The 18,841-nt window shown below is 34.9% G+C and overlaps 1 protein-coding gene across 11 annotated transcripts in view; it reads left to right on the plus strand.

The window, feature by feature from the left end:
• Positions 1–18,841, plus strand: part of Nav3 (neuron navigator 3) — a 760,451-nt gene that overhangs the window by 698,210 nt on the left and 43,400 nt on the right. For all 11 annotated transcript variants that reach the window (XM_074083986.1, XM_074083987.1, XM_074083985.1 and 8 more), the window contains 2 exons: positions 1,493–1,570; positions 9,819–9,902. In XM_074083986.1, coding sequence (XP_073940087.1) covers positions 1,493–1,570; positions 9,819–9,902 — 162 coding nt within the window. The remainder of the gene's footprint in view (positions 1–1,492; positions 1,571–9,818; positions 9,903–18,841) is intronic.

Genomic DNA, 18,841 nt, shown 5'->3' on the forward strand with positions numbered 1-18,841 from the left:
TGGAACCACATTTGAGATTATATAAATGTCCACTACCTCTGTTTCCCGCTAAGAATTTGCATTGTTTTTAGTCTTTCAATATCGACCTCCATTTCTTTTCCACAAAATGTATTGTGCAGGGGGAGAAAAGAGACAGTTAATGAACTATGTCTGGAATGTTCTTTCAAACTGAGACAGCATTCCAGAAGTTCAACTCTAACAATAGAGCACTTGTTTTTAAAGAAATGAAAACCATCAAAGTAGAACTTTTCCATCTTAAGTAATAACTGAAATCCCTTGAGACCAGAAATGTATTTGAACCATTGTAACATGTTTGTAAGTGTTTTACTTTATCAATTCTGGCAACATGAACTATTTAGGTGAGACTACAGGAAGGGCTTAAATTAAAATTTTAAATGTGATGTGATATTCCCTTATCTTCAGTATTCCAGTTTTACTAAAGTGTGAGTTTAACTAAAAGGAAACCATTTTAGAATACTTATTTTGTTGTTTTCTCTGGATAGTTGCATAATATTAGTTATCCCCCTTTTTTTTGGTGGTACTGTGGTTTGAACTCAAGGCCTACACCTTGAGTCAATCCACCAGCCCTTTTTTGTGGTGGGTTTTTTGAGATTGGGTCTCATGAACTATTTGCCCAGGCTGGCTTCAAACTGTGATCCCCCTGATCTCTGCTTCTTGAGTAGCTAGGATTACAGGAGTGAGCCACCAGCACCCAGCCCCCTTATTTCTAAACTGTGGGTATCTATAAAGCATTTCTGCTCAGAGGTAATAATAGCTCACTGAGTGAAAGACATTGTAATAAATATTTGGGAAGGCTTCCCTATTAATCATTAAAAACTCATCCTATAAAACTATTTTCTGCTGGGCATGGTGATACATGCCTATAACCCCAGCCCTCAAGAGGGTAAGATACCAGGATGTCAAGTACCAGAACAGCCTGGGATACAAAGTAAAACTCTCTTTTGATACAAAAATTATTTTCAAATATGAACTTATTAAATGTTGAATTAATCTCAGATTTCAGGTACTACAGGATATCCCTCAGCATTTGACAAGTTGCCAAACTATAGAAAATTAAAATTTATAAAGGAAAAAAATATGTGATTTTCAGAGTACCTTTTGTTTAAAAAGACCAAGAAAATGTATGCCTATGATGTCTATTTAATTTTTTTAAAAAAATATTTTTCTAACTGAAATTTTAACCACCGTTTTCTAGAGGGGAAAGATTGTATAGAGAAGTCAATCGCCTGTGAGTCGCAAATGGAGCCAGCACAACCTTTTGATTTGCAGCCTTCTGTTAGAAGGGTTAGAAACTGGCTCCTTTCTGTGCAAGTGTCATTAGCTAGAGGTCACATCACTCATTGTTAGGAATTGATACTGATACAATTCAGTAAAAGGAACCAAGCCTAGTGTTTGCTTTCTTGGATTTAATCCTTAGTTTGGGTTTTAAGTAATAATCAACTGATAATTGGTTCTTTTAAATTGCCTTCAGCAAATCCATAAGCTACGCAGAGAGCTGGTTGCATCACAGGAGAAAGTTGCTACTCTCACATCTCAACTTTCAGCAAATGTAAGTCACTTTTGGTTTTGATAAATACATCACAAAAGAATTTATATATAATACAATGGAATCACTTTATTGACAACTTTATCAACGTTAAGTGTCCAAAGTTATTGTAGACATAAGGTATAAATAGTAAGACTCGTGAAGTTGAAGTTTTCTACACAATCAGTAGTAAAATGTAAATCTAAATTGATAAGGAGTCACAATGTGGTTAAAATGGTTTTTCATTCCTTACAAGATTTCAAACAAAAGTAACAGTTATAAAGGTTGCTTCTTGTTCCTTATTTTTGACACCCCCGTATGTAAGTTCTCTCTTACACAAATAAAGGCTGATAGTGTTTGACTTTGCAAGATAAAATAGTCATGTGCCCTGCCTCCTTCAGCTCCATATTGAATGATGAGTGAAGCATACAATTAATTCTACAAAACGTAACTTAGACCTAAATATGGCTTGCTTAGTTACATTGCAGATGAGCTGCAATTCTCTCAAAAACACCTTGGCAGCCTTCTCATAGCAATTTAAAAGAATGCACTTTTGCTGGCACCAAAGCAGCTCAGAATGACAAAAATGATGACAATGAAGATCATCAATTATATTAACATGTACAGAATACCTTTCCACGTGCCAAAAGAACTCAGAGTAGATGTGGAACAATAAAAGCGAGCATGGCATTGCGCCCACTCCTAAGGAACAGCGGTGTTAGGAGCCACAGGGAGGGGTGAGGAAGCCCCTGCTACTTTGCCACATGGCCTGCCGCCTTCACTCTGCATTCATTTGTTCCTTTCTGCTGTGCGGCTCTGCCTCTCCACTACTACCTCTCCTTCGTGGACATTTTCTGTCTATTAGACAAAGACGTGTCAAGAGTGAGCCAGGGCAAGACCAAACTATATGACTTCAATAAGAGACATTTTAAGAAGAAAAATTATTTTGTAATAAAAATTCCGTAAGATAAGGCATTTCATTCAGTGTATTGTTAGCTCTGCATTTGTTGATTGTACTTTTTCAGTGTTGGGAAAATCATATTAATTTTGAATTATTTTTTCTAGATATCATTAGGAAATTTCTAAAAATAAGAGCAGGCTTTAGAGAACTGTTTAGGCAACAATGAAAGACAACAGTATTTTTTAACCTATGTGTTTTTTCTCTAAGAATAACTCTTCCAGAGATAAGTCTGATGCAACTGTAAATTTTACACTTTGGGATACACATACAGTCGTATGAAACTGTCCTAAGCTCCTGAATTTGTATCCAGAGGACACAGAAGAGTGTAAATGCCAGAAATAAATACACCAGGTCATGTTTTTCGGCAGTGAGAGAGGCTCCATGACTGGCCTGTGCATTCGACTGTCACAATACTTGCACATAGAATTACTCAGGTTTTTTTTGTATTTTGATGGTTGGTCTCATAGAAATTAGATATTGAAATAACATACCTGTAAACAGAAAGCAATAAAAGCTGAGAAGCAGTGATTTTTTTAAAATGATTTGCATTTAAAAATTAATATCTGGACATTATTGAAAAGACAAAATGTAGCTAAGCAAGCACTTAATAAGAAGTGCGTAGTTGGTTTTCCCTCTGAGTGGCCATTCCCAGTATTGGTTTCTGTTGTACCCTTTCATCATTTTCCCACTGTGTGCTTATTCAGCATGCACTTAACTGAGTTTTATATACCCACACAGTAGGAGCCAAACTCCAACATAGAGGAACTCTGGCCACTGCTTGTCAGTGGAGCATACAGCTTATTTTTTTTTTCTTTTATTCATATGTGCATACAATGTTTGGGTCATTTCTGCCCCCTTCCCCCACCCTTTCCCTTTCCCCCCACCCCTTCCTTCTCCCCCCCTACCCCCTCACTACCAGGCAGAAACTATTTTGCCCTTATCTCTAATTTTGTTGAAGTGAGAGTATAAGCAATAATAGGAAGGACCAAGGGTTTTTGCTAGTTGAGATAAGGATAACTATACAGGGAGTTGACTCACATTAATTTCCTGTACATGTGTGTTACCATCTAAGTTAATTCTTCTTGAACTAACCTTTTCTCTAGTTCCTGGTCCCCTTCTATTGGCCTCTGTCACTTTAAAGTTTCTGCATTAGTTCCTTTGCATTGAGGACATCAAATGCTATCTTGTTTTTTTGGGTTTCTTGCCTATCCTCATACCTCCCTTGTGTGCTCTTGCCTCATCATGTGATCAAAGTCCAATCCCCTTGTTGTGTTTGGAGTAAACACTTTAAACAGGTGACAGCCACTGACTGCCTATCACTTTAGAGTTATTCAAGTCACACTGTTTTCACTGAAGTCTTTTTTGGCCTGGGGGCAGGCATTCTCAGCTAGAGTTGATGTGAATAAACATGTGTCCTTGTGATTAAAAACTCTGACTCTTCTTGTGCATAAAGCACAAAAAAGGAAATACTTAAAAGGATATCTGTGGTATTAAAATGTCATAATAGGAGTGGCAATTAGGAAAAATAACATTTCCCTAGGGGGTATAATTTTTTTAAAGTAAGGAACAGAATTAGAGAAAACAGTGCCAAAAGATGATTTTATACTAGTATTCCTGCTAATTTAAAAAGTACTATTCTTAGAGAAAAAAGCCCAACTTTTTCTAGCTTCTCTTGGTTCTATCTGTTATCATTAGTAATAGTTGATATATACAGATGGGAGTCTAATGTATATCTTATTTTCATCTGTTTTTAAAAAGTTGGTAATATATTTTAGATATCTTCTCAGAGTACCCCCAGATATACAAAAACCTGTACATAACAGCTTTATTTAAAATAATCAAAAAACAGAAACAAAATATGAAAAATGCCAAATTATCCCTTAATAGGTCATTGGGTAAATAAATTCTGATACATCTAAACCATGCAGTGCTACTTGGCAATACAAAGAAATTAACTACTAATACAGACAATGCTTGGATGGATCTCATGGAGTTTATACTAGGTGAAAAAAGACAACTTCAATGTATAATTGTGTTTATATAATGTTGCAGAAATAATAAAATTATAGAAACAGAAATGAGAATAGCAATTGCTAGGGGTTAGGGAGAGAGAAGTGATGTGGCTCTAAGGGAAGCAAGAAGATTTTGTAGTGAAGGAATACCATTGTTTCTTGATCTATGTGGTCATTACAGGAACCCATAAAGGCAAATCTATATATGAATACTAAAATTGAATTCATCTTTTGATATTATAACAATGAAAGATGTAACCAAGGAAGGAAAATGGATAAAGGGTACAGGTAACTGCTCTGTACTATCTGTGCAACTTGTGTATATGCAAGTGTTTCATATTAAAACATTTAAACACTTAAATGTTCAACACTTACATTTCCAAACTCATCAAAATTTGTTCTTTACTAAATTTCCATGCAACAATCCTTAATGTGAAAATCATACTCAGATTTAATGAAAATGTAAAGCTTACTTATAGTTTTCACAAATTAATAAAAACTTTCTCACCTAGCTCAGTCAGTAAAGTATAAGATTCTTAATAAATACTTTTTTCTACCTCCAAATAGAAATTATAAATTAAAGAAATTCTAAATTAGGGCATAGTTCAATTGCAGAGAGCTTGACTAGTTTAAATGCCTGGGTTTCATCCCTAGCCCCAATGAAAACAAACCAAAAAAAATCCTAAAACAACAAAAAGACTTGACTTATTATGAAGAAGTCCTATAGAAAATGATTTTATTTAATTCCTATGATTAACTTATTTTAGGTATGTGCTTGGTAAAATATATGCATATATTAAGTAACCAAGAAATAAAATGAATGAAACATATTCTGAATCAATTTTAAACAGCAATTGTTAGGACTGAGGAAAAAGCAAACATTAAGCAAATTCTCTGGTGGCTCAATATGGTCTATGATATCTAAAGTTCCCTTAAAACCCAAAAGCCAAAATGAACAAATGAGTTCAAGATGATTTGTAGTTAATAGATGACTAACAAGTAATTTGAATTCCTCAAGGTGTAAAGGAGATTATTCTCTTAAAAATACAAATGGATATAAATCTATAACTCCATCCTTGCAGTTAAAATGTTAGAATTGGCAGTAACATTGTTTTCTAGTTACTTATATATGTTCACTAATATAAAAGATCAACATATATGCTAATAGCGAATTTAAATAAACTGCTTTGTAAATGTAGTATAGGGCAATGCACATATCCATTACCTGAATCCTTTTAATTTCAGCTTTTGACATTTTCAGCAAATAAATTTATCTGATGGTAAAACACCTTAACAATCCATTTCATCACCAAATAAAGGAATAAGAATTGGTGGAAAAAGGTTGAAACATATATGAAACTAAAATCTAGAGGTCTCCTCAAAAGAATTGTTAAACTTCTTTTTTGGTTTGTTTTCACTGGGGCTAGGGATGAAACCCAGGCATTTAAACTAGTCAAGCTCTCTGCAATTGAACTATGCCCTAATTTAGAATTTCTTTAACTTATAATTTCTATTTGGAGGTAGAAAAAAGTATTTATTAAGTCTCTTATACTTTACTGACTAGCTAGGTGAGAAAGTTTTTATTAATTTGTTAAAACTATAAGTAAGCTTTACATTTTCATTAAATCTGAGTATGATTTTCACATTAAGGGTTGTTGCATTGAAATTTAGTAAAGAACAAATTTTGATGGGTTTGGAAATGTAATAGGGATATCTAATATAGCTCAGGGAATATTATAATCATATTAATACACTTAATGCTGATTTAAAATATGCAACTGATAAAAAAGTTAGAACCAACCAAACTATGCAATCACCTCAAATATCTACAATTTTAAGAAGAATTTATAGCTCTTAAAAGAAATATTATCCTCTATTTCATCAGTTTTGTTTCCAATTTCTCTTCATTAAGATGGTGAAGATCCTTATTGATGAAAGAACGTCCCCCACTCATCCTTTTCTTTTCTTCTGTTTTTAGGGTGGGACTAGCGTTTGAACTCAGGGCTTCATGCTTATTATAAAGCATGTGTTCTTCCTATTGAGCCAAAACATTAGCCCCACTTTTATTCCTTTTCTATTTACTACTTTTTGCAAGAAATTTAACATTTTTTTATTTCCAAAATAACAAAATTAATCTGATGAACTAAACCAAGGTAATATAAATCTGAAACGGTATTTCACTAATATAATTTTAACCTTCTTTTCATTGAAAACAAAGTGACTTAAAATGTTATTTAGGGTTTTTTGGTGAGTAATTAATGGAAAGCAGTTGACACATTAGAAACTGACTGCAATGGGAAATATTACTCACAGCAATAAAATGGAAGCAATATAGTTTTTACATACAGTGTACTCTTTATAATCCTGATTAATTGCCATGCTTTAATTGCTATTGAGTTGATAAAATATGCACACAGTGTAATTTTCATCAGATTCATACATTCAAGCTTCACAGTACGATAATTAAATCTTTCATTTCTGTACATTTGAAGAATTAGAATATTAAGGTTGAGCACAACTTTCAATTTAGTAAATAATAAATGTTTTCTTCAAGAATTTTCCTTACCTTAAAACAAAAAAATTTAGTTCTAGAATTTAGTTTGTTTTATAACTAACTAGTGGGATTGTTTATCATAGCCTAAGGTGGAATCAGCACAAATGGGCATCGTGAGGAAAATGTATGGTAAATTCACCTGTAGGTGAATGACCTAGGGCAAAAACTAACTCCTGCGGCACACCACATAGGTGGGTCTCAAAAGCAGTGTTAACCTGAAGAAAATCGTCTCAAAATAAAAATAGGCCAAACTAAAACATAGTGTGTACAAATATAAACTTAGGTGTACATCAAGAACAGCAAGAAGGTAATTAACATAGAAGTTGTGTTAATGGCTACCTTAGGAAAGGACAGGGAACAGTGATGGGGAGGAATATGGATGGCTTCTAGGGTCTTGAAATGCTCTATTTCTTGATTTTGTAAGTACATGAATGTTTGCTATGTGATAAAGCAAGGAGCTTTACATTTTATTTACAGTGTAATTCTTTTAAAAAGGTCAAAATACATGCAAAAGCAGGATGTGGCCTTATAACTTCTATGAGTACTGATATAATGACATTCCTTGTCATTGAAAATACTTTCAACTATGAACTGTCATTCCTTTTTAGAGTACTATTATTCAGTTAAATCTGTTAACAAACATTGCGTCGTGAGCACTTATAGTTCAATTGAGTACAGAGGGACAGTACTCAGGAGACTCTTATTTCAGAAAACAGGGTTTTTAATTCAAACAAATTCATGCAGCACTTTCCTATGGATCCTAATGCCTGCCTCTGCTACCCTAGCCAGCCAGGAGTTACTCAGACCTTCCCCTAAGACTCGCTCACTGTGCAATGCTTTCTCAGCCAATGAGGCGGGGGAGGGCGTATCTGCGGCCCAGGGGATCCTCACAGCCGCATTCAGTGCAGGTCCAGTTTCATGGTTCACTGGCAACACCCAGTGGTCATCAGGAGAAGGGGCATGCTCACGACTGGTGGCTGCCTCTACGTCAGGGTCTCAGGTGGACTCTGACAGTATGGTCTCCAATGGGCGAGGAGGTGAGCAAGGCTTTGGGTTCTGGCCTGAGTTTATATACCTTGTGGTGACCTCACCACTTCTGTTATCCACACTGTCACCTTAGGGTTGGCTTATTAGCATATCAGCACCACCTTAAGGTTGGCTTATTAGTAAAACAGCCGTCACACTCCTGCTGGCTTCTAAGTCCTAACACACGCTAGCTAATACTTCTTATTTCAACAATTTTTCATACTATAATACAATACAATCCATCAATACACAACAATCTTATGTGTTCACCACAACAATTCTTCAGTACGACAACAATCTTATATGTGTTCACCACACATTGTGTAAGGGTTTAAGTAAGTGCGTGGTGTGTAGTATGTATACATATGGGGAGAGAGGAATGAGACTGAGAGGGAAAGAAGATGGGAAAACAGGATGGAGGGTAGTAGAATAAAGAATTGTACTGATGGATTGAAGTTTAGTAATGATATTCATTACAAATTGTTTTTCTCCCTGCTGTTGTATCAGGTAAAGAAAAGTAGCCCAGGACAAGTGCACAGCTAGGAACAGCACCTTTGTACCATGATGCTAATGAAAGGGACTTACACTTTCTAACTGTCACCAGTAGTGGAATAAACTTTCAGAGCCTGATCCTTAAGACCCCTGTGGTCCCTTTCAGCTCTGCTGTAGCTACAATGATATGTATTATACTGGAGTTTTCTTACACCTTTCCCTTAGGAACATCAGTCTTTTGCCAAGGCTTATGGAAGTTTGCCTATATGTAGTTTATTATAGATTTAGATTGGAAGACATTCAATCCTTACATCCATCTAGGGCCATGATAACTTTATATCTTTTGAGCTAATATACCTGCAGTTGTGCCTCAAGCCATGGTAAAAGACTGAAGCCCCTCTTCACAGGCAGTATTCTGGGTTCAGTTGTTGCATAATAGCACATCAGTAGGAAGTGGCCTATTTTAGAGCTGCAGTAAGACTATCAAATACTTCCTAATCACAAGAGTTCCAGTTATGTACTGCAATATGTGTAACTGAAATTTAAAATAAAATCCCAAATCCACAAAAGCTTAATGTTGAATAAAATGTGATGCATAATAATTGCTGGTTGGACAACCTATACTTCCTTAGTTGAAGGGAATAAAAATATAGGAAGAAAAGCTATTTTATTAAAGAGTTTGAAAAAAGAAGACTACTCTTTACAATTCAATTGTTCAGTAGAAAAAGGGGAAGATAATGTTACAGCTGTCAGCAGATGTCTGACACTTGAAGGAGAGAATCATTGCAATAGAGGAGCTAACAATGTCTTCAAAGGTCATCCTGGAAGGCTAAAAATGAGGAACATTTGTCCATTGACTATTTCAGTGACCTCCTTTTGGGCTTTCTTTCTCAAGACTTGGCAGCTCAGAACTTTATTCAGTATTTTGAGTGTCAAATGCCTGCATGATGTGTAAGTCAGAAGGTGTTATTATTTTCAAAATACCATCCCCTTTCAGAAGCTGAATTCACATTAAATGCCAGGATACTAAAACACTGATTTTAAGAAGCCAAAGTTAAAAATAAAGATTTGTGTTAAAGGAGAATCACCATTGAAAGCTAACCGTGACAGTCATACTACTTAAAGAGTTAGAATGCCTGAAAGTAAGCACTTTATAAAATGAAGGTATTTCATTTATCCACGTGAGAATCTGACTTTTCAAACGTATTTCTTCCATTTTCTTCACAGGCTCACCTCGTAGCAGCTTTTGAAAAGAGTCTAGGGAATATGACTGGTCGATTGCAAAGTCTAACCATGACAGCAGAACAAAAGGTATGTTCAAGAACTGCTTGAAAGCAGACAGCACTTCTCATAGGATGCGTAAATAATTCCTGAGATGCAGCTTCTTGCAAATACTACAGAGTGTCTATTCTTTACTAAAAAAGAACAATGAGAAGATAATACCTTTCCCCAGATTTTAAAGAAAGTTCAGATTAACCTATATTGGTACACATAAATACTCACACAAAGTTCTTTCTACACAGCCTCTTATTTTACTTCTGACTGAAACTATTAAAAGAATACCAAATGTTAAGAAAAAGAAATGGTTGTATAAGAGAGAATTAGATATTCTTGTAGCAAATTGTTATGTAGTTGACAAGAATTGCATTCAGATGAGAATTTTCACAAATTCGTGGTCTATAAGATACCAGGGCAGATGCTTAGAACAGATGTTAGGGTTCCATAAAGAACTTGAAGTTAAGGCATCTATCACACAGATGCAAGCCTGGGCAACTTTGGAGTCACAGCAATTATTGGGCATCCAGGAATGCTGTCTTAGATATGACATTACTTAAGTGAATGTGAAGAATGTTATTGCATGGAAGAAGAAATGCTAAAGACTTCACAAGGCAGTGATATTAAAAAGCCCACACTGCCCACAGGGAATCTGGTCCCTAAATTGACCAATTAACTTTTTTCTTTGTTATGAGAATAGTGTCCTTAAACTCCATGGATTGTTGTCAGATAGACACAGTTTCTGAAATTTGTGGAATTTTTATAAAAAGTCCATATGTACATAATATGAGCTGGTGTTCACAGTATCTCATGGAATTTTCAGAGATCTTCAGTCTAAAAGTCTGGATATTTTCAGAATCTGTTCCTATAAGTCATGGAGATGGCTTCCATTTGGTCTTTAGCATTTGTAAGTTATATCATTCACTTTTTAAAAAATAACCATATATTATTAAATTATAAGTTTATAAAAGCTTATTTAAAAAATATTGAATGAACAGTCCAATTAAAAGACTCTTATATTCTTATAGTTGCTGGGGATAACTGGCAAATAATATTATAATTTACTCTCCAATTTCATGGATTTCCCCTTGCCCATGGAGAAAATACTGTCTGTCCCCATCAAACTGTTAGAGAAGGACAGCTAATAAACTCCACTTGAGCTCATAAATACTATTTTGTTTTCATTTTTATGCTATTTCCTACTTCTCTATGTAACATAAGAACCCAGTAAGCAGGATGGCAAGGATTTTTAGTGCAGCTTGTAGGAAAGAAGAGAACACTGGGAGAGACCAGTAACCTTGAATGTGAATCAAGAACTGTCTAATCTTGAGCAAGTTTTTTTTTATTATTCTTTTATTCACATGTGCATACATTGTTTGGGTCATTTCTCCCCCCGCCCCCCTCCCCCACCCTCTCCCCTCTTCCACCCTCAGTTCCAGGCAGGCCCTGTTCTATCTTTATCACTAGTTTTGTTGAAGAAAAGAGACAAGCCTAATAAGGAGGACAAAGTGTTTTTGCTCATTGAGTTGAGGATAGCTATACAGAAATATTCCTAGCATTGCTTTCGTGTACACGTGTTATGACCCATGTTGATTCATCTCTAACTGATCTTTACTCTGGTTACTGATCCCCTCCTCATGATAACCTCTGTAGCTTTATTAGTTCTGTATTAGTTCCTCTGTAGTGGAGACATCAAGCGCTTTCATGTTTTGGGTTTTCTGCCTATTTCTATATCACCGAAATGTGCTCTCCCCTTATCATGTGATCCAAGTCCAACAACATTGCTGCATTTGCCCTAGCTCTAAAGTCCACATATGAGGGAGAATATACGATTTTTGGTCTTCTGAGCCTGGCTAACCTCACTCAGAATAATGTTCTCAGTTCCATCCATTTACCTGCAAATGATTAGATTTCATTTTTCTTCATGGCTGAGTAAAATTCCATTGTGTACATGTACCACATTTTCTTGATCCATTCATCAATAGTGAGGCATCTTGGTTGTTTCCATAACTTGGCTATTGTGAATAGTGCTGCAATAAACATGGGTGTGCAGGTGCCTCTGGAGTAATCTGTGTTGTATTTCTTTGGATATATCCCCAGGAGTCACCGTCTGTAGCCATAAAGGAAATGCAAATCAAAACCACGCTAAGATTCCACTTCACCCCTGTTAGAATAGCCATCATCAAAAACACCACCACCAACATGTGTAGGCGAGGATGCGGGGAAAAAGAAACCCTAATCCACTGCTGGTGGGAATGCAAGCTGGTACAACCACTCTAGAAAAAAATTTGGAGACTCCTTAAAAATCTTGAGCAAGTTAATCTGACTTTTTCTGAACCTCGAGCTTATCATTTTGAAGTGGAGACAACAATAAGTTCCTTGTAGGACCACCAGGAGAAGTTAATTGAAATATTATAATTAAGTTACATGCAATGGGCAATTAAGAAATGTTATCTTCATTTACATTTCTTTTTACTTTGACAAATATAAGTTAAACCAAATCATCACTGAGCAAATGTCAGACATTGCTAGAAGTGAAGGTTAGCATTTAAGTCTTAATATCTCAAAATCAACAGAAATTTTTTGAAGTTTTATCAAAGATTTATTTGAGTACAACAGAATAAAGGTAAGGATAAGTGGGGGAAAGAGAGAAGTATTTCCTGCTCTCCACATGGATAATGGGAATAAAGACTCCTCAAGAGAAATTTTTTGACTGCAGCACCTCCCCATATTTTCTTTAACTCATTTATGTGTATAAATAATTTTCTCATAGAATCTGGTATTTTACAGTGCCTGAATCTAGTGAAAGCCAGTAGCTAGCTGTATGCAACAAGATATCTGAGCATACATGATTACTAGCACAAAGCATAGAACTGAACTGAATGTCAAGAAAGCTAGGGCATAAAGGGAGGATACTCAGTGTGTTTTGTTCTCGTTTTCTGACCAGAAGAGCATAATTTAGATTTAAGAGACAAACTTTTTGGACCTGAACTCAAGGACAAATATATTGTAAACGTTCTTAAATTGGGGTCATGGAATAACAAGAGACAAAATCACTGTTCAGATAGACATTTCTCTAAAAGCTGAGGGCATAATATTTAATCATACTTCAGTAAAGGCTTTTCTTCAGGGAGCTGAGATAAAAGGGTGCTTTGCTCTCTGGTGATCCAAGAAACCTGAGAAAAATCTGAAGAATATAGAACAGAGATTTTTTTAACTGGGTTACTAGAGTTCCAAGATTCAGTTGCCTGTTTAGTACATCAAATTTACATTGAATTTCTACTGTGTAACAACAGAACAGTATAGACAGATAAGTGGGTAGATGATATATGAATGCATTTTCTTATATCTAGCTATAGCTTTACATATAAGAATCTGCTAAAATATTCCTCATAAATTAAAATATATAACATTAAATATTATAATATTCCCCATGAAGTTTATATTTTGATATACAAAAATGTTCAAGTAGGTATATAATATTCCACAGGGATTTTATAGTCCTCATATATGTGTGTGTTTATGTACATATTATATGCATCTATATGTGCCGCCTGGATATATATTCATAGGTGACAGATGATGATAAAAATATAATTTAAATGTTGTATTTATTCTGTTGATGAAAAATACCACTGAACAAAGTAACACTGAGAATGTGACTGTTGGTTAGGACGATAGGGAACTAATGCATAAAGAAAGGAAGACCAGTAGTTACATGCTGTTGGTTATATACTTAAGAAACAGCTCAACTAAATTATAACTTGAATCCTTGTCTTCTGGCTTCAAAGGGTGATTTTCAGCAGTCATGTGGCATTAATAGCCTGAAGCTGCATCAAAATTTTTGTTTGATTTTTACATCAAAATGACTCTCCTGAATGGTGTCCTAACAGTTTTCCTCGTTTCTCAATGCCAAGTCAGACTGATTATCTGCCAGGTTTGTGTGCCAAGACACTGCTTTCATACATTTAGAGCCTGATAAGAAAGAAAAGACATGCATGAATAACTCAAAAGGCAGAAAATTATCATGCCATTAGAAATATAACAGCACAGTGTTACAAGCACACTCAAAGGGAGCCAGTGCATCTCCATGTTAGCTCCAAAGTGGATCTGGCACAGAGGAGCTCCTCAGCTTTGGAAAGGTGAAGAGGATTATCTCAGGGGAATGTGGGAATGTATTTCATAGAGGAAGAAACAGCCCAAGAAGGAGCAGCAAGAAGGAAAGTTATGGGAGACCTCACCCAAGGCATTGTGTGGGGCTTTAATTTTCTCACAGACTGCCAGTTGAGAAAGGTTGTGATAAAACATTAAAATAGCAAGAGTCAGAGAATGTATTTTGTACAATTGAAATTTTTACAGAATTACTGCTAAGTCCTTGTGTTCAAATTTACTAAAGCTGTGTTTACTAATAATTAGGAATTTAAAATTTAGGAGACATTCACATTAGTTCCCTGTAGCGGTCCTGCCAGGACAATTAGAATCTACGTTAAGGTCTACTTGATTAGTCTTGTTAAGAAGGCCAGAGGAAGAAAAAGGAATATCTCCTTGTGAAAGTAATGGAGCTCAGACATTGACCCATTTTTCTAACTGTAGAACCTGGGACTTGCCCATTCTTACCTCCTTGAAGCAACTTTTTTTGGTCAAAAGATGAACATGAACTTACACCTTGAAAATGAATAAAGACAAATCCCTAAACATAGATAATGTAGAAGCTAAAATTTAGTTGAATTTTCTCCTTACATTAACTCTTTCCATTTTATGTCAAGATATTTGTCACCTAGAAATTTTTCTAAAAATACATCTTTAAACTCAAACAATATATCCATTAACCATTTAGGGCATAAGATAATGTGCCTCTGCTTACTCTATTGGGATTTGGGGAACCTCATTCATCTGAGCTTAGATACAGTAGAAATGGCAGGGTCTTTCAGGAGAAAAACTAGAAGGATTTCAAGGCAAATACAGAGGGGAAGAAAGGAAAGGAATGTAGTCAAAAAACCTACAGCTGGGAAAGGTGAGATTAATTGAGCACCAATGTGAGGAACTAAAAGAAATTTCATGGAAAAATTTAAGAGCCCTACATAGAAGGTCAAGTTGTTTGATGAGGTTCGTGGTCCAGCTTGTTGGATTCTCAGCAGGTGTTTGATAGTAAAAAATTTGAAAAGAGCACAGGTATATTTTGGATATTTATATTGGAAAAAATATCAAGCAAGGATAGTATTGTGGCACAATATTTGATTCTTTTATTTTGAAACATTTCAAGCATAATCTTCCAAATTTGTTTAGCCTTAGAGACATGAACAAAACTGTTCAAAAGATATTGAGTCCATCTAGATTTTTTTATACAAAAGCTTTGATAGAAAACTAGACTCTCACCTAGTCAGCAGGTTTTAGGGTATCATTATCTTTAAGATTCATTGGAAGGAATGAGAAATATCAACAAAATATGATAGGATCATCTTATTCTCAAGACCCTTTGCAGAATTATCTAGCCCCTGTCTTCCCTTTTGTGTCTAATGATCAGAGTTTCCAGGAAACTGGAAACTGCTGACTCAGAGAATTGTACCTCACATGCTTATCTTTATGGCATATACATTTCTTGGGATTTTTTCTGAAGATTTAGTAATGATTCTCAAAACTTAAATATCTTCTGTTGATCACCTTCAAAATACAGAGATTATGTCAAAATATTTCAAATTATTTAATGATTTATAGTCAGCTATCTCTGGAACTCATTTCTAGTCATAGTCCATATCCAAATTCCCACCATGGGAAAAATGTAAAAGGAATTCATAGTTGTGCTTTGAAGTAACATTACAATTTCTATGCATTATAAAAGCCTTATAAACTATAGCTTAAAAAGTAAATGTGGAGAATGATGGAAGGGGTGAATTTAAGTATGATATATTTGATAGATTGTAAGAATGTTTGTAAATGCCACAATGTACCCCCAACCAGTCCAACAATAAAAAAGTAAATGTAAATAACTAATTATAATTACCAAGCTAAAAATTATGACCATAAAACTATTGACAAGCAATTTCTATATTGCAACCAAGTGTTTACAGTAATAGCTTTTTGTTCTTCTCTAGGATACCATAGAAAGGCAACCCTGACATCATTGCTGTCCAAGAAATGATTCCACTTATGCAGTCACATTGAGACTTTCTATTTATAATAAGCAATAAAGGTGTTGCTGTTTTAAAATAGCATCCTTCTCCCTAAGTGATGAAACACCCTCTTAACAAAGAAAGGATATGGGTAGTAAAGTTGAAGTATGTATTATTCTCTAAAAGGGAACTACATCTGTTGAACATAGAGTAAAACATTTCAGCAAAGCCATCCCAACAGTTACTGAGATCATAACTCAGATACAAAGATATATTTCTCAAACAACTGAATAAAGCAAATGCATTGAACAGTCTGGAAACACACAGAAGGACCTTTTATCTGGTAGGTAAAGGTTTCACCAGTGTGGAGACATTTCACCATGTCTCCACATGGGGGATATTTAAAGCAGAAGGGAAATTCACATCTTAAGACTCAGAGAGGAGATATTTGTGGCTTGAATGACAAGGTGTGAAATAAGAAAGAAGGAAGGAACTTTTGCAGCTGTGGGGAAGTAACAGTGCAGGTTTGAATACATTGTGTCATTCATTTCAGAATATAGCTATGTTTAATTTAATGTTATGGAATATATTATAGGTATTTGCTTGCATTTGTGAAGTTCTAATAATGAATTACCAGTATGACCTGACAGATGTGATTTTCCCCAAGTTATATAGTAAATATATTTCTTTACTTAGTCATTCCTCATTTGGGTTTACTGAGCCACATCAAGTACAAACTAAACTGCTAATATCTGTTTTTCTCAAAAAGAACCTTTATTTTAGAAACTGATAATCCTTTATGGCACATCAGACATAATATTCTAAAAAGCAACATTGCCTGAACATTACACTTTTAATCATTTTTTTAAAGTTTCTGGAGGAGATTAAAGTTTTGACACTGAAGTAAGTCAGCAAGCGTAAACTTGAGCTCAATTTGTAGATATTTGCATAAGATCTCATTTCCATTTTTTCCCATTAAAGCTACAGCCAAATATTTTAGCAGATTTTTAATCCACAGTATAAGCATCATTGATTTCAAATTCAAGAATGGAAATCTGACAGTAATTAAAATTTAACATGCATTCGAGCATTTGTTAGAAAATTAATATTTAAATTACATGATTCATCAATTATGCACCATAGGAGTAATTTTTGAATAGACTTCTTATAAAAGCAGAGTAAATTTCCAATAGATATTTTACCACAAGGAGATATATTTTAAATGGAAAATATAATGAAGTTTGGAAATGTAGAAGTTGAAGAGACTGAGAAATTATGATAAATTATGTGAAATTTTCCACAAATATATTTTTACTTTATGATAAACAAATACAAATGGATTACAATTAAGTATTTTAAAAATACATATAGAAATTCAGGAGGTTGCTCTTAATTTTTCATTCATAGGTTCTTTGATTTATACACTGTTAATAGTCCGGAAGAGTTTGTTTTTTAAAATCTAATTGTTTTTTATCAGAGATATGTTAGATATCCAATAAAAATAGACACATAAAATGCCAGGTATCCTCCCAAACTTGTATACTATTTCAATTAGCATTGTCTATCTTTTGAAATAAATTTTATTAGGATATATTCATTATACAGGGGGATTCATAGTGACAATTCTGATCAGACTTATCTTGTACATTAGTGACATCACCCCCATCTTCTGTCTTTTATTTAAATATCAAAGGTTAGAATAGTCCGTGGACATTCCCATGTATGAAGCAGTTTTCTACAAAGAAAATCCTTAGTTTTTCCCCTACATTCTGGGAGACAGAGTGTAAGGGTAAACTATTTGCCACAAAATGAAAAACTCAAAGGTGCTAGAAAAAAGAAATGACAGATACGTCACCAAGGAATTGCCTTGCTAAAAGACTGACAAGGATCTAATTTTTTAAGTTTGCATCACCATCAAGAAGCATAACCTGAATGTAAATTAGTACAACCACCATGGAAAACAGTATGGAGGCTCCTCAAAAAACTAAACTAGATCTGCCATATGATCCAGCAATGCTACTCTTAGAGATATACCCAAAGAAATGTGAGTCAGGTTACAATAAGGGCACCTGCACACCCATGTTTATTGCAGTGCTATTCACAATAGCTAAGCTATGGAAACAGCCAAGATGACCCAGTACCGATGAATGCATTAAGAAAATGTGGTATTTATACACAATGGAATTTATTCAGCCACAAAGAAGAATGAGTGAACTTCATCTTAAGTGAAGTTAGCCAGGCTCAGAAGTCCAAAAGCCACATGTTCTCTCTCATATGTGGAATACAGACCCAAAACAAATGCAGCAATATTATGAAACACTAATCACAGTGTGGGGAGTCGCATATGAGAGGGGAAGGGTAAAAGAAGGAAGGTAAGAAGGTGAATATGGCTGATGTATTCACGATACAAGAATGAATATAGAATTTTTAAACCAGTTGAAACCACCGCAAGAAATGGACTAAGGTAGAATGGAAAGAAAATAGAGGAAATGAAGCAATTTGGGTTATGATACATATATACATGTAAATGTCACAAGGAAACTCCATATGTTTATGGAGTTTACCCTAAACAAGCAAAAATGCTTGTTTCTTTCTTTCTTTTACAAAATCAGAGAACTGGAAGGCAGAATGGGTTGTGCCTGGGAGGTGGGTTGGTACCACTGGGAGGAGAGAGGAGGGGGGAAAGGGTGAAAATAGTGCAAATATTTTGTATGCATGTATGTAAATGTAAAAAATGATACCTGTTGAAACTATTTCAGGAATGGGGAAGAGGAGGATAAAGGAGAGTGATGGAGGGGGTGAATTCCAGTATGATATATGTGATACATTGTAAGAACTTTTGTAAATCCCACAATGTACCCCCAC

Source organism: Castor canadensis, chromosome 8 (genome assembly GCF_047511655.1).
Source record: "Castor canadensis chromosome 8, mCasCan1.hap1v2, whole genome shotgun sequence".
NCBI lineage: Eukaryota > Metazoa > Chordata > Mammalia > Rodentia > Castoridae > Castor > Castor canadensis.